The sequence below is a fragment of the Poecilia mexicana genome, unplaced genomic scaffold, assembly GCF_051168715.1.
Source record: "Poecilia mexicana isolate PSO_F unplaced genomic scaffold, ASM5116871v1 scaffold_2, whole genome shotgun sequence".
NCBI lineage: Eukaryota > Metazoa > Chordata > Actinopteri > Cyprinodontiformes > Poeciliidae > Poecilia > Poecilia mexicana.
Genome location: NW_028263371.1, coordinates 16,603,118 through 16,624,264, shown reverse-complemented (window position 1 = coordinate 16,624,264; position 21,147 = coordinate 16,603,118). Strand labels below are relative to the sequence as shown.

General features: G+C 42.6%; 1 protein-coding gene across 5 annotated transcripts in view; it reads left to right on the top strand.

The window, feature by feature from the left end:
• The window catches only part of caska (calcium/calmodulin-dependent serine protein kinase a), a 143,709-nt gene extending 128,133 nt beyond the window's left edge, over positions 1–15,576 (top strand). The window contains exons 17-27 of one of the 5 annotated variants that reach the window (XM_088012064.1): positions 887–955; positions 1,604–1,672; positions 2,220–2,255; positions 5,278–5,474; positions 7,188–7,303; positions 10,685–10,765; positions 10,838–10,918; positions 11,002–11,204; positions 12,103–12,186; positions 12,950–12,976; positions 14,448–15,576. In XM_088012064.1, the coding sequence (XP_087868190.1) occupies positions 887–955; positions 1,604–1,672; positions 2,220–2,255; positions 5,278–5,474; positions 7,188–7,303; positions 10,685–10,765; positions 10,838–10,918; positions 11,002–11,204; positions 12,103–12,186; positions 12,950–12,976; positions 14,448–14,624 (1,140 nt within the window). In that variant the 3' untranslated portion in view covers positions 14,625–15,576. The remainder of the gene's footprint in view (positions 1–886; positions 956–1,603; positions 1,673–2,219; positions 2,256–5,277; positions 5,475–7,187; positions 7,304–10,684; positions 10,766–10,837; positions 10,919–11,001; positions 11,205–12,102; positions 12,187–12,949; positions 12,977–14,447) is intronic. The other 4 variants (XM_088012056.1, XM_015006268.2, XM_088012058.1 and 1 more) reach the window with 4 other exon arrangements.
• Positions 15,577–21,147: the final 5,571 nt, after the last annotated feature.

Below are 21,147 nucleotides of genomic sequence, written 5' to 3'. Positions count from 1 at the left end.
ATTATTGCGATAAAAGATGTTTTGAGATCATTTTCAAGTAAAATAATGGTAATTCCATCATAATTAAAGATCAACAACATTTAATGACGTCTCCATCAGTTTTGCGTTTCTACATGCTTTTACCCTTTCTTTGTTTTGCAAAATTGCTCAAACTTAAACCAACATCAGAACAAGAATCCAGAGACACTCCCACTAGTTTCTAAGTTATGCACTACTTATTCTTATTCTCATCAAACCAATATGTAGTTCTATACTTTGTCTTTCTTTTGGTTTGTTGTTTTGTTTGCATTTCTTTCTAATTCATGTGAAGCACTTTGAACTGCCTTGCTGCTGAAAATAAATACAATTACTTTACCTTCACCTCTACTTCAGACTGTCCTCTCTAGTTTTACGTCACTCCTGAGAGCAGCGCAGCGCACAGTCACCGGCTCGGCATCCAGACTGGCGGTGTTGGCTTTTTAACGTTGCATCATATTTAAGTTCATTTCAAACTTGGATTATGTTTTGTACAAGTGTGCAAATATGAGCTACACAAATAAATACATATCTATCTATCTATCTATCTATCTATCTATCTATCTATCTATCTATCTATCTATCTATCTATCTATCTATCTATCTATCATATGCTTTATATCGTTTCAACATGTGTCTTAAAAAGGTCAATCTGAAGGTGTGGCAGCTTTTGTTGTCTCATGATCCATTTCACTGGGTGTGAACAAGCCTTGATTCTGATCTGACGCATGCAGACTTCTTTCGAATTTCCTTTTCCTCTGAAGAGCCACATAAACAAAGAGCAGAGAACCACGGTTCTTCACAGCTCTGCTCCACACTGTGCAGATTTTATGGTTGTGGTTACGACTCTGTGTGTGTGTTTCGTCCACAGAGGGAAATGCGAGGCAGCATCACCTTTAAAATCGTGCCCAGTTACCGGACGCAGGGCTCCTCGTGCGAGGTAACCCCTCTTCCTCCTCTCACTTCATCCTCATCTTCCTCCGCTCCTTACTGCTGATCGTGAGCTCCTGATCTGGTTACTAACCGCTCGCCTGGTTACCGAGCGTGTGTGTAATCCAAGAATGCTGTGTGTGTGTGTGTGTGTTTTGCTTGGGCTGGTTCAGATATTTAGCACACCAATTTCACAACAAAGATACCGGAACACGTCTTTCTGTTCTGTCAGGAATGAGCCCCGCCTGTCTGACCCTGTTCGCAGACCCACTGCTGGACCAGGACACACACACCTCCCACCCAAACAGACCAAACGTGGACGACCAAGTGACCTGGAGCAGACGGTGGGGTTGTTTCCCAGCTGCAGTTGCTCCGGCTCTTTTGGTCGTCCTCCGCCCACCCCAGCCCCTCTGACCCCCGTGGCTCTGAGCTGTGGCTGTCTGTGCTGGTGATGACCTCACGCTCTCTGCTGCTCAGAGGAGAACAGCGCCCCCGTCTGGTGGTGTCTTTCAGTGCCCTGTAACGGGCTGCTGGTGTTTTGTTGATGCAGATCGTCACGCCGCTGCTGCCCCCCGTCACCTCGGACCACTGCCCAGACACGTGTGTGTGTGAGAATGTGTGTGTGCTGCGCGCTGCTGACCTGTGTGTCTTATTTCAGAAAGAGTCCCCCAGCACCTCCAGGCAGTCTCCTGCCAATGGCCACTCCAGCATTAACAGTTCTATCTTGGTAAGGACCCCCACCAACCCCCCTACCAACCCACGTCTGTCCCCCCCACCGGTGCGTCTCATTGTCCCTCCGCCACGCCGTGGTCGTCCAACACGTCCGTGTCTCCGTTAAATGTCCCCTCCCCCTGACTGTCTCCTCTCTGTCTGGCCTGGTGACGGTTTGAGCAGCGGGGTCTCCTGACCTCCGTTTCCGATATCTGAGTTAACAAATTGGTGTGCCTCAGGGAGCCTGCACGCCCCCCCACTCCGTCTACTGACCCGTTCAGGTTCTGCAGGGCCTTCATTTCCCCGCCCAGGCTCCAGACAGATGATGCTGCGACTGCTTGGCTTTGCTCCATGCTAGCTAGCTTGGTGGCTCCACAGCCAGACCTGCAGGAGCACCAGTCCTCCCTCTCTCCCGCCGTCTTCACCGCCTGCTTCTGTTTCGTGTGTTTCATGCCGGCCAGACCGCAGATGGTTGCTGCATGCGTAGTGTTTGTTGAAAGACGCTGCTTGGTGTTGACAGTTGGCGGAAACATGTTTCTGTAACCGTTGCTTCTACCCTGCAGGACCTGCCGTCCACCATGCAGCCCAAAGGTCGACAGGTAACTTACCGTCACTCACCCCGTCCCCCGGCGCTGCTCTGCAAAAGTGTTCACACCCCTTGAACTTTTGGAGATATTTCATCTTAAAATGAAAGCGTTGAGGTGTTTTGGTGACATTTTATGGGGAAGACAAACACAAAGTAGCAAAATAATTGTTTGGTGCCATGCGCGGCTCTTTGGCCACACCAAAATAACAGGCTTTTCAAAGTAACCATCTTCAAACTATTTCTTCATTTCCATATTTATAGAAAAATTCTCAAATCTGAAAAATATAAATAAGGTTTAGATTAATTTAGTTAATTCATAATAACTCATTTATGTAGAGCATGTCTTGCTGTGGACAAGTTTTATTTTGTTGTGGTGTTTATCAGTAATTCCAGCTGCAACAATGACATTTTTTCTTTATTTTGGACTTTGATTGGTCCTTTTTTTTTTTACAAACTAATCTGCTTTATCCTAAAATATATTTTTGTGAACGTCTAGATGATATTCAGAGTGACATCCACTCTGCGCTTTTTGTAAATGACTAACGTTCTCTACAAACCAGTAAGGTTGGGTTGTCCAAAGTGTGGCCTGGGGGCCATCGGTGGCCCTCAGGATGACTGTTTTGCTGCCCTTTGTTCATAAATGAAACAAATTTTAGCAACAAGCTCGGTACCAGATGTCTCTTTATGGTCTTGGTTAATGTTTCGGGCGGCGTGGAAAGTAATCAGCTGCCACTTCTAAGGAGAACGTGTGGCTTTGCTCTGAATGCATAAACCCATCATTTATAGTAAAAGGCCTGCTGCTGCCCTGCTTTCAGCAGACCACAATGCATCAAGATCGATATCGCTCTGGTATCTGAGGGGGGAAGCAACAGCAACAACAACAACAACAAAAACTGGTCTGATTGAGTCTGAGAAGACGATGCTGGGCAGCTTGGTGGTTAGAAGAAGCTGCAGATCCAAACGGCTTCCAGAACTCTCCTTAACAAGCACAATCACACTAATTGATGCTTTTATTTTGAAAGGCCATGTAATACCTCCAGGTTGTTTTGTTGACACAACTTTAGCCTCTTCATAGTCTCACTTCATATAACCATGTTCTTCAGTCAGGATCAACTCATTCCTCTAGATCAGGGGTCCCCAACCGAATACCAGAGAGCATTTAGATTTTTTTTCATATACTGTATTTTCCGGACTATAAGCTGCTACGTTTATCCTAAGCTTTGAACCTTGCGGCTTATATGTGTATGTTTACTGATTTTTTATTTTTTTATTTTTTTACTTTGGGGTTGCGGCTTATAGTCCGGAAAATATGGTATTTATTTCATAAATAGTGTTATTTCCTGGATTGATTCTGTGAAGAACCCAGAGAGAGTTATTTGATTGTGCTTTCTGGGAAACAATATTTTTTACATTTGGGCACTCCTGCAATCGTCACACTTTTTTTGTTACAAACTGACTCCGGCCCTCACCAGAGAAGGGAAAAGTTATGTGGCCCTCACAGGAAAAAGTTGGGGACCCCTGCTCTAGATTATTGTTTTATGATCAACTATGGGCAAAAACAATAATTAAATTAAATTATTGTTTAAATTTAATTTTAATTGAATTTGGATATTTTTTAAAGATTCCCATATAGATTTCTACTCTTTTTTTTTTATTTTATTTTTTTACCTTTGCTTAGGTAGGACTTTTTTTCATCCCCAGCAACACTCCGAGTCACTCTAGATTAGACATTTTCTGACATCAAACACTTGAGCGATACAAGAAAGCTACTACAGTGTTTTGACATGATAATATGGGTCATGACTCTTTTTAAAGCAGCTCCAGTTTGACATGTGAACCACTCCCCACCTCATACTTCAACTTATCACTTTTCTCCATCCCATTTTGCTTTAAACACGTCAAAATTCAAGCGCCTCCCGAGTGAGAAATGAAACCTTCTGCCCTCTATCACCAACGTGTTTCTTTCCCTTAACAGACCCCCTTCCACCGGTCCAACCTTTAGATTCACACATTTTACCCCCTCCTTGAAAAATGATGCACAGTAAAAACACCAAACCACACCAAGTATTTTTCTTTTGTCTAGTTTCTGGTCCAAACATCTTAGCACACTTGAAATAAGACAAACTAACAAGTAACTTTTCAGCAAGATGTAGGAGCTTGTTTAAGTTAATAATTCCTTAATATTGATATAAAAACACAAGTTCCACTGGAACTAGTGTTTTTTTTTTCTTTTTATCAATAATCAATTTTTGACTTAAATCAACCTCCTGCATCTTATAGACAAGTTACTTGTTAGCTTGTCTTATTTCAAGTGTGCTAAGACGTTTGCACCAGAAACTAGACAAAAGAAAAACACTTGGTGTGGTTTGGTGTTTTTGCTGTGAGAGTTCACTTAGTGGCCAGCAGAGGGCGGCAGACGACAGGCTCACCTGAGTGGCTTGTAGTTCATAACAGAGTCTTAAACTCACCATCTAAGGACCAGGAGGCTTCTAAGCTGCTCCCCTCCTCCATCCTCTCCCTCCCCCTGCTGTTCAGTCGTGTCGCTGCGTTTTTGCTGCATGATGCGTGTGATGCTTTCAAATCCTAGATGGGATCCAGACCTCCCACAAAGGACAAAACGTCCATTAAGGTAAGAGACAAACTTCCTTAAAGCCCAGAGAGCCTCAGCAGCCCCGATCATCCCTCCTGACTAACAGACTCTGTGTGGTTCCGGTAGTTTCCAGGCAGGATAAAGCCAAACTTATTCAGATCTGATGGAAACAAGCAAGGCCTGTGCCTGAGTTCCTTAACCAACCTGCAGTGTTTGGGTTTATCTCACCACTGAGCCCAGTCCTCGCTTCTTCCTTGGTAACTAGATTCCAAGATGGCGACCTGAACACCCCCTCTAACGATCCCTCTCCAGCTCCCTGTCCGTTCCCATGTAGCTACACGCTTCACTTCCTACAATGCTTCCATCACCAACGTCTTTTACTGACTAGCCCAGGAACCCCCCACCTTCCCTGGTTTGAGCCTTCAGTCGTTTTGTTCCACCACAGATCTACGTGAGGGCCCAGTTCGAGTACGACCCCTCCAAAGACGAGCTCATCCCCTGCAAGGAGGCCGGCATCCGCTTCCGCGTGGGCGACATCATCCAGATCATCTCCAAGGACGACCACAACTGGTGGCAGGGCAAGCTGGAGAACACCAAGAACGGCACGGCGGGCCTCATCCCGTCCCCCGAGCTGCAGGAGTGGTGAGTGCCACAGAGACGGCTCCAAAAACACCTGGGTCACGCATCAAGGAGACTCCCACCTGTTCTGACCTACAAGCTGCAGATCGCAACATGCTGCACAGAAGAAAACGTAAAATGTTAAAAAATATGTTTTAAGTAACAAAAACTACAAAGCAGAGACTTCCAGAGTCCTAGAGCTGCTGATGAGGACAACCTGTCACCTTCCAGCTTTTAGCTTTGAACATCACACACAGGGTGTCCAAACATCCTTAAAAAGTCATATATCTAAAAATAACTCCGCTTTAATATGCCTTAATTCCATTTAAAAATTAAAGTTGGTCTTGAATACTTTAATCACAAGTCTTAAGCTTTGTTGTGGCAGGTCTAATTAATCTTATAGAAGTTTTTTTTACAGCTAACAGGCTGCTAATATACTCTTGCGAGCTAGCCAGCTAACATTTTTCCACCTATCAAGGGCAGAAAGATGGAACAAGTTTATTGCCAGTTGGCCGGCCGATGTTTGTGTTCGCCTGTGGCTGACTTCTGTTGCCTGACCATGCAAGACTAAACGCATTCTGTGAAACAAAACCAAACTTTTAAAGCTATTCACTAAAGATGTAGAGATCCTTATGCAGTGTAGCTGCTACCTAGAGCCACAAACTAATCCAAGAAATTTCACAGTTTTTGCTATTCTTGATTGTAAATCCTCTGGAATCACCCAGCCGTTCTCTAGTTTGTCAGTTTTAAATGCATGGGACGTACAGGTGTAAAGGTTCTGGGCTGTATGGCGGTGCTGGGCTTTGTAGCTGTCTTTATGTGTCTCTGAAGGTTCGGGTCTATCACTACACCCAGGTTCCAGGCCTGATCTCTAGTTTCTAGATGTCATAACAGAAGTCGTGCATTGACTAGAGATCGTTCCTCTTTCGTTCCAAAGATAATACCTTCAGCCTGCAGACGGCCGACGATTACGAGTTCTGATAATCCAACTCTTACTTTTGCAAAGTGCTTGAACACATTCACCTCGTGGGCAGCATCTGTAGCCGTTCGAATGACTTATCCTGCATTCAGAGCTTATTTCAAGGGACTTTCAAAGTGCTGCATGTTCTGATGAGCTCAACAGACTCGGTAGTTTCATGTTTCTGGGCAGGCTGATGACAGAGAGGATGTGGTCTGATAACCTGATCATTTCCACTGTTTCTCAGCCTCTGCTAAACTTTCAGAACCTTCACACAAACCTTCGGTGCCTTTGAGGCTTTTCTTATTTTTCTTCTTTACTGGAAACCTTTTAAAGCCACATTGTATATCAAAGAGGAAAGATGAAAATAGTCACAGAAGAAATGATCAGTTTGCCTCAATCTTCCCGAAAATAAAGGATTAACTCCTTTCTATTAATGAAAATGTTACTGACAAAGTCAAAAAACTGAATATCAATCCCCTCATACTCAGAATACATGTGGCGTTAGCGGAGAGGAAAGCCATTTAACAGGGAGAAACCTCCAGCAGAAGCAGAGCCTGGCTCAGTGTGAGAAGTCGGAGCAGAGATGCAGAAAAGAAACAGAAGCGTTGACCTCGGAGGACTTTCTATGCTAGAGAAGTGTAAGAAGCTGGAGGCAGTAGTAGCAGCTCCTCCATTTTGGTGCCTCAGACACAGAGAGGCGACTTTAATCTCAGACTCTGGAGCTTTCTCCACAGCTGAACCGATTCTGGAGCTCTAAACTCTGCTTGCTTTGGCAGGCGGGTGGCGTGCATCGCCATGGAGAAGACCAAGCAGGAGCAGCAGGCCAGCTGCACCTGGTTCGGCAAGAAGAAGAAGCAGTACAAAGACAAGTATCTGGCAAAGCACAACGCAGGTACTGCCATCACACCCACAGGAACACACGATGTGGCTGGCTAACAGGGAGATCTGTGTGTGTGAGTTGAGGGTAAGCAGACCTCGTAGCTCCAGTAGCAGAGCCACGGCCAGGAATGAGAGGAAGAGATGTCAGACATGCCTTAGAGGAGCACGGCGGCGACTCAGGGAAACATGAGCAGCTCGGGCGTACTGATGAGCTTCCAGCCTGCTCATCAGGCCACACACAGTTAAATACGGTTCACTCCCTCCGGGATGTTGCCATGTATTTGTTATTTTTGTTGGTGATCGTCGCGGCCTAAAACTACAGGCTTTGCCCTCAAAGTTGCAAATTTTGCCGTTAAATGGTCTCACAAAAAAGTTGAAATTGCTGCAGGTTTTGCTTATGATTGGGTTAAAATTAGAGGTGCACCTTTTGTTTTGATCTTTGGTTACTAAAACACCAAGGTAACAAACTTCATCTGTTATAGGAAAGTTGCAGATTTCTGATTAATGCAGTTTTTAATAGCCACAAGTTCACATTTCTTAATATTAAGGGATAATCCAGATGCCTTTGAGAACTCCTGAATTGCATTGATTGCTACAGAAATTTGGTTGTGTCATCTGCAAGTTGTGTCAATATGAGCTTATTACCAAAAGGGGAGATGCCTTCTACAGCACTATTTTGAATATAATGATAGGCCATGAGTTGAGCCTCTATCAGGAGGCAGCCTTGTCTTTTCCCCCTATAGAGATTAAATCTGGGGGAAGTTCCACCTGGAAGTCAAATTTATGTAAGGATTGTAAAATGAACTGATGCTCCAAACGCTTTATAGCAATCTAAGAGTAAAATGTAGCCATCATCATCTAACAAGTCAGAGTAATCCACTGGCAGCAGGAGGGTGTGAACGTCATGGAGCCTGAAACCGATGAAGAGCCTCTCAGACGTTACAGGAAGCGTCAGTCAGATGGGAAAGCAGATCAACATGGACGCCACTGCGTCCGGCCACGTTGTCTGTGAACACGACTGGATCCACCGCGGGGCTCTGGAGGCTTTCAGCCATGTGGTTGGGATCCCGTGTTCTGATTGGTTCCTCAGATCCCAATCAAACTCCATGGAGCAACAGGAGTCTCTCTGTGTTCATGTGATTCTAACGGGGAAAACGTATCGGCTCCTCTGTTGGTCATATTTCACTGCGGTGGCTTGATCTCGCACTGAAAACAGAAAAGATGGAACCTTTTATAAGTTTGGGGAAGAAATCACATCATAAAATTAAATATATATTTTTTTAATTTTCAATATAAAGGCAATAAAACAGGCTATTTTTAGCAGCTCTGTGTTTTTAACCAATATCCTCATTGTCTATCTGCAATAGAAGGGACACCAATGGTACAAGGAGTTTTAAACTTATAATAAAGTAATTTAATGCTTTTTAACTTCAGACTATGTGCTTTATATTTTTACCTGGGCTCCCTATTCATCTATATTCTTCATATATACATAAAGAGCTCACTTTTTGTACAAATAATGTTTTGTTTTTTTCATTTATATAACTGGATGATTAGTTTTTGTTCTGAATAATAATATCGCAGCACCGGACAAATGTTATTTTGTAGCAGCAGCTGTAGAATCGAAGCGGTTGCAGAACTCGGCTCCAGAGCTAAACCCGACCCGTTTTCAGCCCTCAGTGGCGCCACCTAGCAGATTCTAATACTTTTCAAAAGGTTCCCAGGATACTGGAAGAGAAACAGGTCTTAAAAAGTACAAAAAGGTTGTGTTTTTTTTTAGATGCTTTTTATAGGGAAAGTTTGGGGGTATCAATAATTTGTAATTTTTTTTGCCTATATAAACATAAAGTAAAGCTCGGACTTTTCTTCAGTGTTTGAGTGTGAGATTATTGCGCCGCGATAAAAGGTGAATCCGTTTGTAGCCAGTTTGTGTGACCAGCTCGGTGTCTGCTCTGTTTCTGTAACATTTTGTAAGCGGCCATGTTTTGACCCTTGTGTTGCTCTCTCTTGCTGTCTGCCTCTGACCGGCCTCTCTGCATGTAAGTAACCACCGGCTCCAGCTCTTCCTCCTCCTCCTCCCTCTCTTCTCCGTTCGCTGCCGGTGTTTCACTTTTGTTCCTGTTGTTTTTCTGCAAACAACAAGAAGATCTGAGACCAAAACTGAAACCAGGCAGCTTCCTGTAGCGTTTGTCACACTCCGTCAGACCATCTCCAGCCCAACACGTGTTTCTCCCTCCGTGTGTGACGTTTGCTGCGCCCTCTGACATCAGCGCGGCAGTCTGATCGGCGGCAGCTGCAGCGAAGAACCCAGTGACTTGTGGGGGTTGTATTTCACTTGTCAGCAGCCTCAGATTCACAGAGTTTTATGTTTCGGATACTGGGAACACACTGTACAGAGATCAGCAGCACAGACAGTCTGCAAGCCCCCCTCATTTATTCTGAGCTCTGTTTACTTACAGAAAGATCTCACCTTTACTATTATGAGTTATTTTTGTCAATTAAAGCCAAAGCTGAGATGTCTGGGGGGTTTTGTTCATGAAAATATTTGCAGACTCCTTCGTGGTAAAAACCTCATGATAGATCCTCCTGACAGATACAGAACACCTGCAGCTACTACTGCAGGTCATGTGTGAACTGTTCAAGAGCCGGTCTCGATTATTATTGAAAGAAACAGCAAAATTATGCAATTCCAGCTCCAAACAAAAGCTTACAAGTCCCAACTTCCTAAAAAATGTTATCATCTCACAGATTCTGTCGGACTTACTGCCGTTTGTAAAATGATCTGTTCATAAAAATGAACAGTTCTGTTCAGGAACGTACGTTCACTCCTCAGTAGCATCATTTTGTCATTGTGTTTTGGTGTTTATTGATGTATTGAACTTCAATCATTTCAGCACAATATCAGAATATATTAAGGGTAGCGTACTTCCACTGACCGTATATGGTGCGTATTATGCAGTGTGTATTCGCTTGATCTCTAAATGCCACAATTAGAAAATAACATTAGAACAACACGTTTGTAGAAACAGCAGCAAACCAACACGCTAGAATAAAGTGATGGTTTGTATTTGATGCATTCTTGGTTGAAATGTGTTTGTTATTCATTCAGTGAAGTTACTCAGTGAGTAGAGAATCCAGAAACTTTACTCAAGTAAGAGTAGCAATACTTTCATCATAATATTACTTGAGAAAAAGTCAAAAGTACAGAGTAGTAACGGTGGTATTTTTTCCCGAAGTTACTCAAGTAAATGTAGCTGGTTACTATCCGCCTCCGATCAGAACCCGGTCATCAGCTGTCACTGTTTAGGTCCGCCTGTCTTTCACCACATCGTTAGCAGATCCATGCAGGTGTTTCTCCTCTCTGCTCACTCCGCTCTCCCTCTGTCACCTCCAGTGTTTGATCAACTAGACCTGGTCACGTATGAGGAGGTGGTGAAGCTCCCTGCCTTCAAGAGGAAAACACTAGTTTTGTTGGGTAAGTGAAGCCTGGCATTAGAGTCGGGGGGGTCAGAGAAATGTCCCGTTTACCTCCATGTTTACCCCTCAGGCGCTCACGGAGTGGGCAGGAGACACATCAAGAACACGCTCATAACCAAACACCCCGACAGATTTGCCTACCCCATCCCACGTAAGACCTCACCACATCTACCGTACATGCCCATCGCACATGTCCAAGTGCGAATACCTCACTTCCTGTCTCTGGGGCTCCAGACACAACCAGACCTCCAAAGAAGGACGAGGAGAACGGGAAGAACTACTACTTCGCCTCTCACGACCAGATGATGCAGGACATCAGCAACAACGAGTACCTGGAGTACGGCAGCCACGAGGACGCCATGTACGGGACGCGGCTCGAGACCATCCGCAAGATCCACCAGCAGGGACTCGTGGCTATATTAGATGTGGAACCTCAGGTGTGTGCGTTTTGCCACCTTGTCTTATGCTGCCCCATAGCACACCTTCCCACGAGTTAAGTTTAGTTTAGGGGTAGGGTTAGTTTTAGGACATAGATGGTTGGAATGTTGTTTACATTCGGATATTTTGTGCACTCGCCCAACGCCGGAAGGCAAAAAGCCGATTCTTTTATTTGCCATCCATAGCTGTGCTGCCATGGTGGAACAATTTGGTAACAATGTGAAACCCGGAGATGCAAGTATTACTAATTCAGTGCGGTGCGACACAGCAAAAGAAAAATAATGTAGAAAAAAACAACTAAAAACCAGTCGTATTCTTTGTTTTAAGATTTGATGTTTGTTTTGTGATTACTAACACTTATTAATAACTGTCTGAACACAGCAATGATAGATTAGCCTCTGCTCTACTAATGACCTGTCAGAGAGTTGGTGTGGAGGTCGCCCCTTTTTTTTTAATTGAACCAAAACACACCAAATTCCACACCACATCTACATGTTCAGTTTGTCAAAGTCAAGCTAGCATAACTGACCTACTTCACGCTTAATTATTTTTTTATTAAATCTTTTAACTGTGAAATGTGAAACCGTTGGACCTTATCTAGTTGTCATTGTGTTGATAATTAGTTGCAAAGCACTGCTTCCTTTTTCTTTTCTAAGATTGAGCGTGTTTTGTTAATAACTTAACAGCTAAACCGAGGGTAGTCATAGTCGGTTAGCAGGTTTTTGCCCTCCAGCAGGGATCTGGGGGCAGGGGAGATCTTGTGCGTGTGATGTCACGTTTCAACGTGTCTATACACAAATAATTTGAAGTAGACATCATGTCTTAAGGATAATAATCTAATAAATCTGTATGCTGTATCCCAGCTCTGTTGGACCGCTAACACGTGGCTCATTTCAGGCGCTGAAGGTCCTGCGGACGGCAGAGTTTGCCCCGTACGTCGTCTTCATAGCAGCTCCAACCATCACACCGGGCATTAATGAGGTAAAAAACACAGAAAACACACCGACATCCTTTAGCTCCATCTAGCTCATTCGCACGGTGCGGCTCGAAGAGGCCAAGAAGCTAAGCAGGCCGTCACTCTCCTGAGAAGCCGTGGTCAGCTGTCAGAAAGCAGGAGGACAAGTGGAAACCAACAATGCAGAACAGTAAGGAGATGAGAATGGGCCGGCAGCAGTCTGGATTTGGTCCAGAAGCTGGTACCTGTCACGTCAGAGGGAATCATAGAAGCTACGACAATCAGTCAAACACTGTAAATATTGATTCTTCACTCAAACCGTTTGCTTATAAAGTCCTGAAAAATTATCATATAGGAAAGAAGAAAATCTAAAAGTAATGTTAAACATTTAATGTAGAATAAAATGGAGTAGAAATATCCTTTGTTGTCCCACAATAGGGGAAGTTTTTGTGCAACAGGCAGTCAAAAAAACAGATTCACATAGAGATAGGAATATGCAACATACGAGCACAACATATGTACAATAAGGACACAATTTCAACACAAGTACTGGGTAGTTGTGATAAAAGCCGTGTTTTCTGGTCCAGAGGAATGAGCTAAGGTCCAAAGGTTAATTAGAAATGTATCGAATGTGGAAATCCAGCAGCAGCTCGGTGGTTTTGGCCCCGCCTCCTGATCACACAACGTGTGTAAAGCTGCTTCCTCTTCTGTTCCTTTCTCACTCCTTCCTGTTGTCTTTTATTTCTGCATGCTGCATGTGTTTGCTTGTTTGCTTGGCTCTCGCCTCAGCCGCCCAGGTGGTGTCGAACTCTGCCAGTAAGTAAAGTCTGGAAGAACCGAAACTGCTAGGTGCTATTTCTAAGCCGTGTGCGTGTGCGTGTGCGTGCGTGCGTGTGTGTGTGTGTGTGTGTGTGTGTGTGTGTGTGCATCTGCTATAAGCTGTAATAGGAAGTGCCTCTTTGTGTGTTAAGCCTCCATCCTCTCCAGTTAGTAAAGGTCCCTGCACACTGAGCTCAACAACTTGACAAGCTTCTCTGAACTGTGACAAAAAAGAGAGGCAGTCAAAAGTTTTCATACCCCTCGAACTACAACAACAAACTATGGTGACTTTTATCGGAACATCACATAAAATGTGATTGACCAACCAGAGTATGGGCATAATTGTGAATGTGTAATACTAAAAATATTTTTAAAAAGTGGTCAATTAAGCCCCAAGCTGACTGCCTGATAACGTCTGGCTCCAAAAAGCAGATTGCTAATCTCACATTAGCTGCCTTAGTGTCCTTGACTGTTTATAGTAAAAGATCTCTGCAGAGGAAGAAACCACACTTCAAAATGCAAAACTTCTCCTTTATTTACAGGAATCACAGCATGTATTTAGTTGCCTAGCATTTTCCCAGATGGTGGATCCGTTTACAATCTATTGGCAAATCTCAAACCGTCGCGTCCCAGAAGGTTCAGCACAGCGTCACATGGGGGAGTCACATTGTGGTGACTTTGTAACATCAGAGAGATTAGGCTGACCACCTGAGGAATGGAAGGCATTTGTATTCTGTCTTAACCTTACGCTTATGTATTTTTTTTCTTGTTCTTATTGTTGTTGTTTTAGTTTATTTCATTGATTTATGCAACACTTTGATCAACATCTGTTGTATTTATTTGCTACATTGACAAATTGACATTGACAGTAGCTGCATTTCCATTACAAATGTTCACAAAACTTTGTCCAAAAAACATAATTTTGCACTTGCTGCATTTTCATTAAATAAGAAACGCAATTATAATCAAATCAATAGATTGTTCACGCGATAAGTCATTAAAAAACATGCTGCACCATTATCCTCCTACCACTTCCTGTCGTCTTCTTTGTCATTTCCAGCAGCAGTAACATCTGGTTGTTGATTATGTGACTAGTGTGATACAAAAAAAGTGTTTCCGTCACAGTTTTGCAAAAATAACTTAATGTCGGTACCACCAAAAACAAACACCTTATCCCACAGTCAAAACTTTATATTGAAAAACGAAATTTTAGTTGAAATTGGCGTTTGCATTAAGCAAATTTATTTTCGAAATGTCGAACTGTCACTTTAAGGTAAATAGAAACGCAACTATTTACTTTCACATCACAATTATGCACTACTTTTGTTGTTCTAACACGCACGTATCTGTGGTAATGTGACAAAAACTCGGAAAAGGTAAAGGTGTGTCAATCTTCCTGTCTTCATGCCCGTCCCGCTCTCCGCCTGCGTGACGGTGAAACCTTCCCGTTTCTCTCCTCCTCCTCCAGGACGAGTCGCTCCAGCGGCTGCAGAAAGAGTCGGAGATCCTGCAGAAGACCTACGCCCACTACTTCGACATGACCATCATCAACAATGAGATTGACGAGACCATTCGGCACCTGGAGGAGTCCATGGACCTGGTGTGCACCTCCAGCCAGTGGGTTCCGGTGTCCTGGGTCTACTGACCCGCATCACCTGCCCCTCCGGTTGCTCCCGCCACATCCGATCTTCAGCAAACAGAATCTAGGAGTTACAAACAAAAAAAAAAAAATAGAAAAGGGTCGAGCTCCTTCTTGCTACTGTTGACCTAAGACTCCCTTCAGCGTACTGTGAAAGCATCAACGGCACTCACCTGAATCGATCACGGTCTTGTATAAAATCAGAGAAAACCAATACGTGGATATTGTCATGTCTGTACTAGCTAGGAGGCTAGGTCTTTGTAGATGTTTTGTTTTAAAGAGACAGTACTGTGTTCCCGTTCCTCCCATGTCGGTGCGTTGCTTGCTCTCCGGACCTCCCGTCTCGCTGTGGTCCTGTTGTGAACCACCTCTAGTGAGACACTGGCAGTGGCTACCTTATCAAGAGACCGAAGTTAAACGCACACAAAGCTTTTAACTACGTCTTCTACGTCTACGTCTTCTCATCAGCCGCTCAGCATCACTCATCCAGTTTTGGTCCGAGCCGTTTCACTTTCGACGGCCTTTAACCTTGGCGCCCGCCGAGGTTCCACACCCACCCATCCATCCATCCGCCTGTCTGGTACTGTCTCTTCTAAATGAATCCACAAGTGTTTCAGACATGAGGTTGTCATGCATGTGAACATTTTTGAGCTTCCATGCTGTCAGTCAGTGTTCCTCGTGTCCCTCCATGACCCTCCATCAAACAAAAGATGACTTAAAAAAATTAAAATTCCCCCAACATTCTTGCTGTTGGACAGACTGAAATCCACACGAAGATGGAGCGAGACAGAAAAAAAACAACAACAAAAACAAAACAGAGCTGGACGTTGATTCAACGCCTGTGCACTCTCTTGGAGTTTCAGGCGACATTTCTAAACCACAGATTTATAAAGAGATCAACCATGTACGTGAGCCGTGTTTGTAAGAAAAGAAAATCTAATAAAAGTCTTGATTTGTTTCTCTGTTTTTTGATTTGTCGCACACAAATGGGAAGAGTTTGCTCCGTCGACGAAGACGTGACGTCGAGTCCGACGGCGGACAGACGAGGCCCTGAACTCTGTACCTGAGAGCAATGTGGACACTCGACTTTTTGAAGAGAAAAGCAGAGGAAGCTCCACATGTGAACATGATGGACTGATGAACAACTGCCCTGTGTGTTCTTCAGTGTCAACAGTGTTTCTTTTTTTAAATACATTTTCTTTTATGTGTTGGGGGGGGGAACAAACGGTGTAGTGGCATTTTATTTTCTCTTCCCAGAAGTAGAACGTCAACATCATCTTAAAATCCAGTAATGTTCTCAAGGCTACAGATTTACATGACGACTAAGAGGACAAAGATTTGTGTCAATAAAATTTATATTTGGACTGTGTTACAAAGGTATGCTGGAATATTAATATTTTTCTAGAAATACACCAAGAAATCTGCTGGTGACCAGAATCTGACAATTTTTACTTTTATTGGTTCAGACCTCACAGAAACTCAAAAATTCAACCTTTGTCCAGTAATGTATGCCTCATAGCTTATAGCTACCAGGCTGCCTGGACAACACTCTTCAGTGTGGACTGTCATTGTTGTGGCATGAGTTGTCAAAGTTAGCTAGTTAGCAGAGAGAAAGTATCAAATTATTAAACAGGATTCTGTACTTTCTTTGTTCAAATGCGTTTGTAGATTTCTCAGGCTGCGAGAAGACGAGAGAGAGCCAGGCTTGTGAAAGCTAGCAGGGAGGCTTAACAGCATAAGGGAACGTTTCTTGTTTTCAGCCTGCCGCAAACAGACAGAGGGATCTTGAAATGCTGTTACCCTGATGGAGAACAACAAAGCAAAAGGTAACAAACGCATCCAGTTGTCCTCATGATGGACCAGCAAAGATCCACAAATCTCTCTGATAAGTGGAGGGTCTCAGAAAAATGGCTGTTTTCAGTCAGTATTGCTAACCTCACTTGTGCTTTATACCAATTTAAGAGGCTAAAACTGTTGAAATTGTCCAGTCTTGTTTTCAGTTTCTATGTTTTAAAAGCTTACAGAAATCCTGTTTAAGTCTGGAGCTGTGAAACACATTGATTTATTTTCCATCAGTGGAACGTGGCCTTAATAGAAACAACTGATCACAGAAACGCTTCTTGTTAGTTTTTTCATTCAGTAAATATATTGATCTGACACAGATTTCTCTCAAAATTGAACTTTGACATAACTCTTATTTATTTTTAATATGATCTTCGATGAAATATTTTGTGATATTTTTTATCTTATGCACTGAAAATTTTTTTATCATAGAGCTGTGATGTATATACATGCAGTGCAGATGGAAAAACCCATTTATATGAAATTCATATATATTTCAAAGTAAGAGAGAGAAAGCATAATGAATATAAACCAATACTCAGCACAGTTTATGCACATTTAAAATCTAGGTCGAGTTCCTTAATGAAACCACCTCATGCATGCTGATCAGCCCAGTCCAGCCTGTGACCCATTCCCTGTGGCTTAGGTATTTCAGGTGAATGCTCACTCTGCTCACCTCTCTGTCTGGCTGGCTTTTTCGTTTTTTCTCTCTCTCTCTTTTTTTGTTATTTCAGTTAATGCAAGTGAGTGATTAGGGTGAACCAGATCCCGAACACTGTGTTTTACTCATGCTCCATAATCCCACACTATTAATATCGGGAAAAACCAGAGGCAGTGTTGACAGTGTTCTGTTTGCCTCTGTCAAAGATGACCATCAAATCTCCAAAATGGACGGCAGGATGTAGCTATGACTTCTCAGACATGGAAGAAACAGGAAATGGGGCAATGACATCACTATATTGTAAAACAGTCATGTGATACAGTTTCAACATTTGGAGAATCACTTCATTTCATTGCGATTTTGGTAACGTCATTGTAGTTGAAATTACATTCTTGCATTTTAAACCCACAGTGGCTGTTAGCTAGTTCATGAACACTGGAAGCTAATGTTAGCTTCCAGTAACAAAATGTGTAGTAAGCTGTTTACTTCAAGGACAAGCTAGCCTTTTGCATTAAACATGTTTCTAAACAGTCCTAAAGACAGAGATTGATGTTACTCCTTCAGCAGACATCCCAATTTTACAACTGAATAAAATTGGCATAATGCATAAATATTGTCTTCTATTTTAGTGAACCATTTTTGGAATAGTTAACTAAAATATATGAACCAGTCTCCTCAAGGACCACCAGCAATCAACTACTATATATTTTAGTATATGCTTTAGTTTTTCAGAAAAGCTTCATAAACCAGATTGCTCTGTTGAGAAAAAACAAACAGTTTTATTTTTGGCTGATTATTAGCAACACAATAAAGAATGAAATTAGCACTTTGCCTTTTCCCAAAGAGTTCCCTTTGCATTAAAAGTAGAGAACCTTCATAAAAGTGAAACGGATATATTTCTTCTCTCTTCGGATTGTGTTTTTAAGTAAAGCCATACGATTTATCTCTGAATGTTTTTACTTAAGTGTTTTCCCAGTGTCTGAGCCAAATGAATTAATAGCATTGGAGCTGCAGCCAACCTTTTCCTTCTCCAATGTATCAGTAGCCTGTTTTAACTTGCTCTCCTGTGTACCATTAGCTAGGAAGAACATTTTAGGGCCAGATGACATGCATTGTGAGAAAAGTTTAAGTGGCCTTGCAGATAATGTGCTGGCAGCTGTTGCGTTGCTGCTAAGTCCTCAAGAGCAACACACACACTGTGGGTAGAAAAGAGAAGCATCCAGCCTCTGTTACGCAACCAATGCAGAGCTTGTCATTGTAAATTTTACTGGTATTAATGTTTGGAGAAATGGAAAGATTGTTGTCTGAGGTCATCAGGGTAACAAACAGATCAGGGAAATATAATTTCTGCTCTAAAACTTGAGCTTAAAGGAAATTTTGTCAAGATATGTCATATTAGAGGCAATCTATAAGGGGGTTGCTACAGAGTGTCAGGGAAAGGAAAAAATCTTTTAGGTGTTCAAGCACCTCGTTCTCAGACATTTTTTCCAGACTTGCTCCTCTTCTCTGGGCAAATCAAGATATAAATCTTTGTGATATTGGCTCTTGATTGAGTTGGAGACTTTCCTTTTTGCGGCCACTTCAAGGTTCCCTTTGATCATTTAAATCTTTTGACAACTTTTGATAGTGTGTTGGACTCTTCTCATACTTGGTTTGATTTCATTTTTTCCAAGTATGCTATAGCTGCCCTTCCAATGACCATCTAACCGCGCAAATTTGAATTGCCAAAATAAATTAGCTTATTTTAGCTAAAAGGTTTTGATGCTAACACAAAACTCCAGTGGAAACAGGTTTTTCACATCACTCAATTTGTGAACGACCAGACGTTACTACTGGCGGGAACGACGATGAAGATGACAGGAAGTGGTAGGTGGATGATGTTCTGTAAGGGCTTATCGCGTGAACAAACGTATTCACGTGATTTTAATCGCGTTTCTTATTTAAATGAAGCACCGCTATTGGTTTGTCGCCATTAGCGGAATACCGAAAAAGTTTTACGTAATGAAAACGCACTAGTGTGTGTGTTTACGGAGCCGCTAACTCTCAAAGCTGCCACACACCTCTGCGACCCACATAACTGTTCTCTGTTATATCTCAGCATCATTAGCGGATAGAAGAAGAAAAAACAGCTGCATGAGATCCAGAGAGAGCCAGGGGGATGAGGTGGAGCCTCCAGCCTCTCCCGGTTGTCTAAGTCCCGACCTAATCCTACATTAACAGGCCGGCAGATTAACTGGAGTTCACCTCCAAAACAGGTCAGCTCCTCCAGCGAGGCTGAAAGGAGCCGCTGAGTTGGCAAGTGGTGAGTTCAGCGGCAGTCGTTGTTTCCTTCCTTTTCGTTTTATATAAAACATATAACATATATGTTTATAAAACATATATATATATAAAACATATCACGTAGCAGAACTTTGGTCCCGACAGACAATAGAACCGGAACCCAAACTACCTATTAAGCGGGGTAGAAAAAAAGAAAACGAAAAAAAGAGAGAGAAACAGTGGCTCATGTTAAACAATGACATCTAGAAAATACACAACACCGTGTATAAAACAACCACTGCATTATGCTGGAGAAGATTCATAATAACAACAGACTTTCCGACTCCGCATTCAGACAATTGTGACTTGACCCCAGCAGATTCGGAGAGTTCATCCCAGGAGGCAGAAGCGGTAAGAATGTCCCTCCCGCCCGCCGCAGCGTACAGTAGAAGAAGATTAATGCGTTTATGGAGAGGCAGAGAAATGAGCAAAGAGGACATCTGTCCAGGAGATAACGACAGGAGCGCTTAGCTCCTTTAATGTTACACACAGATGTGAATGAAGATACAAGAAAAACAGAAAGCCCTCGTTATAGAGTCTATTGCATCACTTTAATTCGAACCGAGCCTTATGCAAGAGAGAAATGTCTTAAGTGGAAAACTATGGACAGTGCTGTGTAGAAGTATTTCTCCCCTTATATATTTAAACATTCACATTTAAATTGTAATGTTTAAGATTTTTTATTTTTTTTTATTTTTTATTTTTAGTCCCAGAGACTTCTGGGAAATGTATTTGGTGGTGTGTCCTGCTCCTAACCCAGCATTTCAGAAAGAGAACATCATGCATAGTCAAACACGGGGGAGGTGGTGTTATGGTCTGTGGCTGGAAGATCCTGGAGGACACTGTCTGACCTTAAGTTCAAACACACTTGGGTTGTGCAACAGGAAACTTTTGGAGGGGCCTAGGCAAATTTTGGATCTATATCCTGTTGGCAGGACCTTAAAGTGGCTACACTATGTAAAATCAACTTTTTTAAATCATGTTATATTATTCCCTCATCAAAAACACACATGGAGTGTGGCTTTGATTCTTTCCATGCATGTTTGAGGAATCCTTTAATCTCCATGGCAACTATTTAGCTGTGCAAAACTCCTGAGTGGACCTAGCTCCACCTTCAAGGACGAAGCTCCTCCTCTGAGCTGCAGTTTCTGAGCTTCTGCCTCACAGAGCAACTCCTTCAGACTAGCCATCAGCAATCAGCAAACACCTGGTGGAATTGCATATCTGCTCACCTCATTACAGGAGCTACTACTCAGTGTATCACTGGTAAAAATGTTAATAAATAATAATAAAGGCTTAATAGAGGAGCCATGTTGTGATGACTTCCTGAAGGCAAAGTTTCAGGAAGAGGAGGAGTTTTTCAAGTGACAGAGGCCCAGTTTCAAGTCTTTAAATTAGGAGGAAAGATTCCTTTTAAGTTATATGTGATAAAATAATGACTAAAGGTAACATAGTTACTTGATTGATTTATAAAATAGCACTATATGCCTGGAAATAACATGGTACTGCCCCTTTAAATAGGCCATTATTGGTCGAAAACTCTAGAATCTGGCTGAATTACTACAATTTTGCCAGATATTGCAAACACTTGATGGCATTGCCATCATTATTAAATGCCCCCCTTATTGCTTATGGGGCAATTACTTATTCAAATGAAGCCTGAAGACATTTTTTCTCTTTTACTAAAACATTTTGTTTTTACTCAGT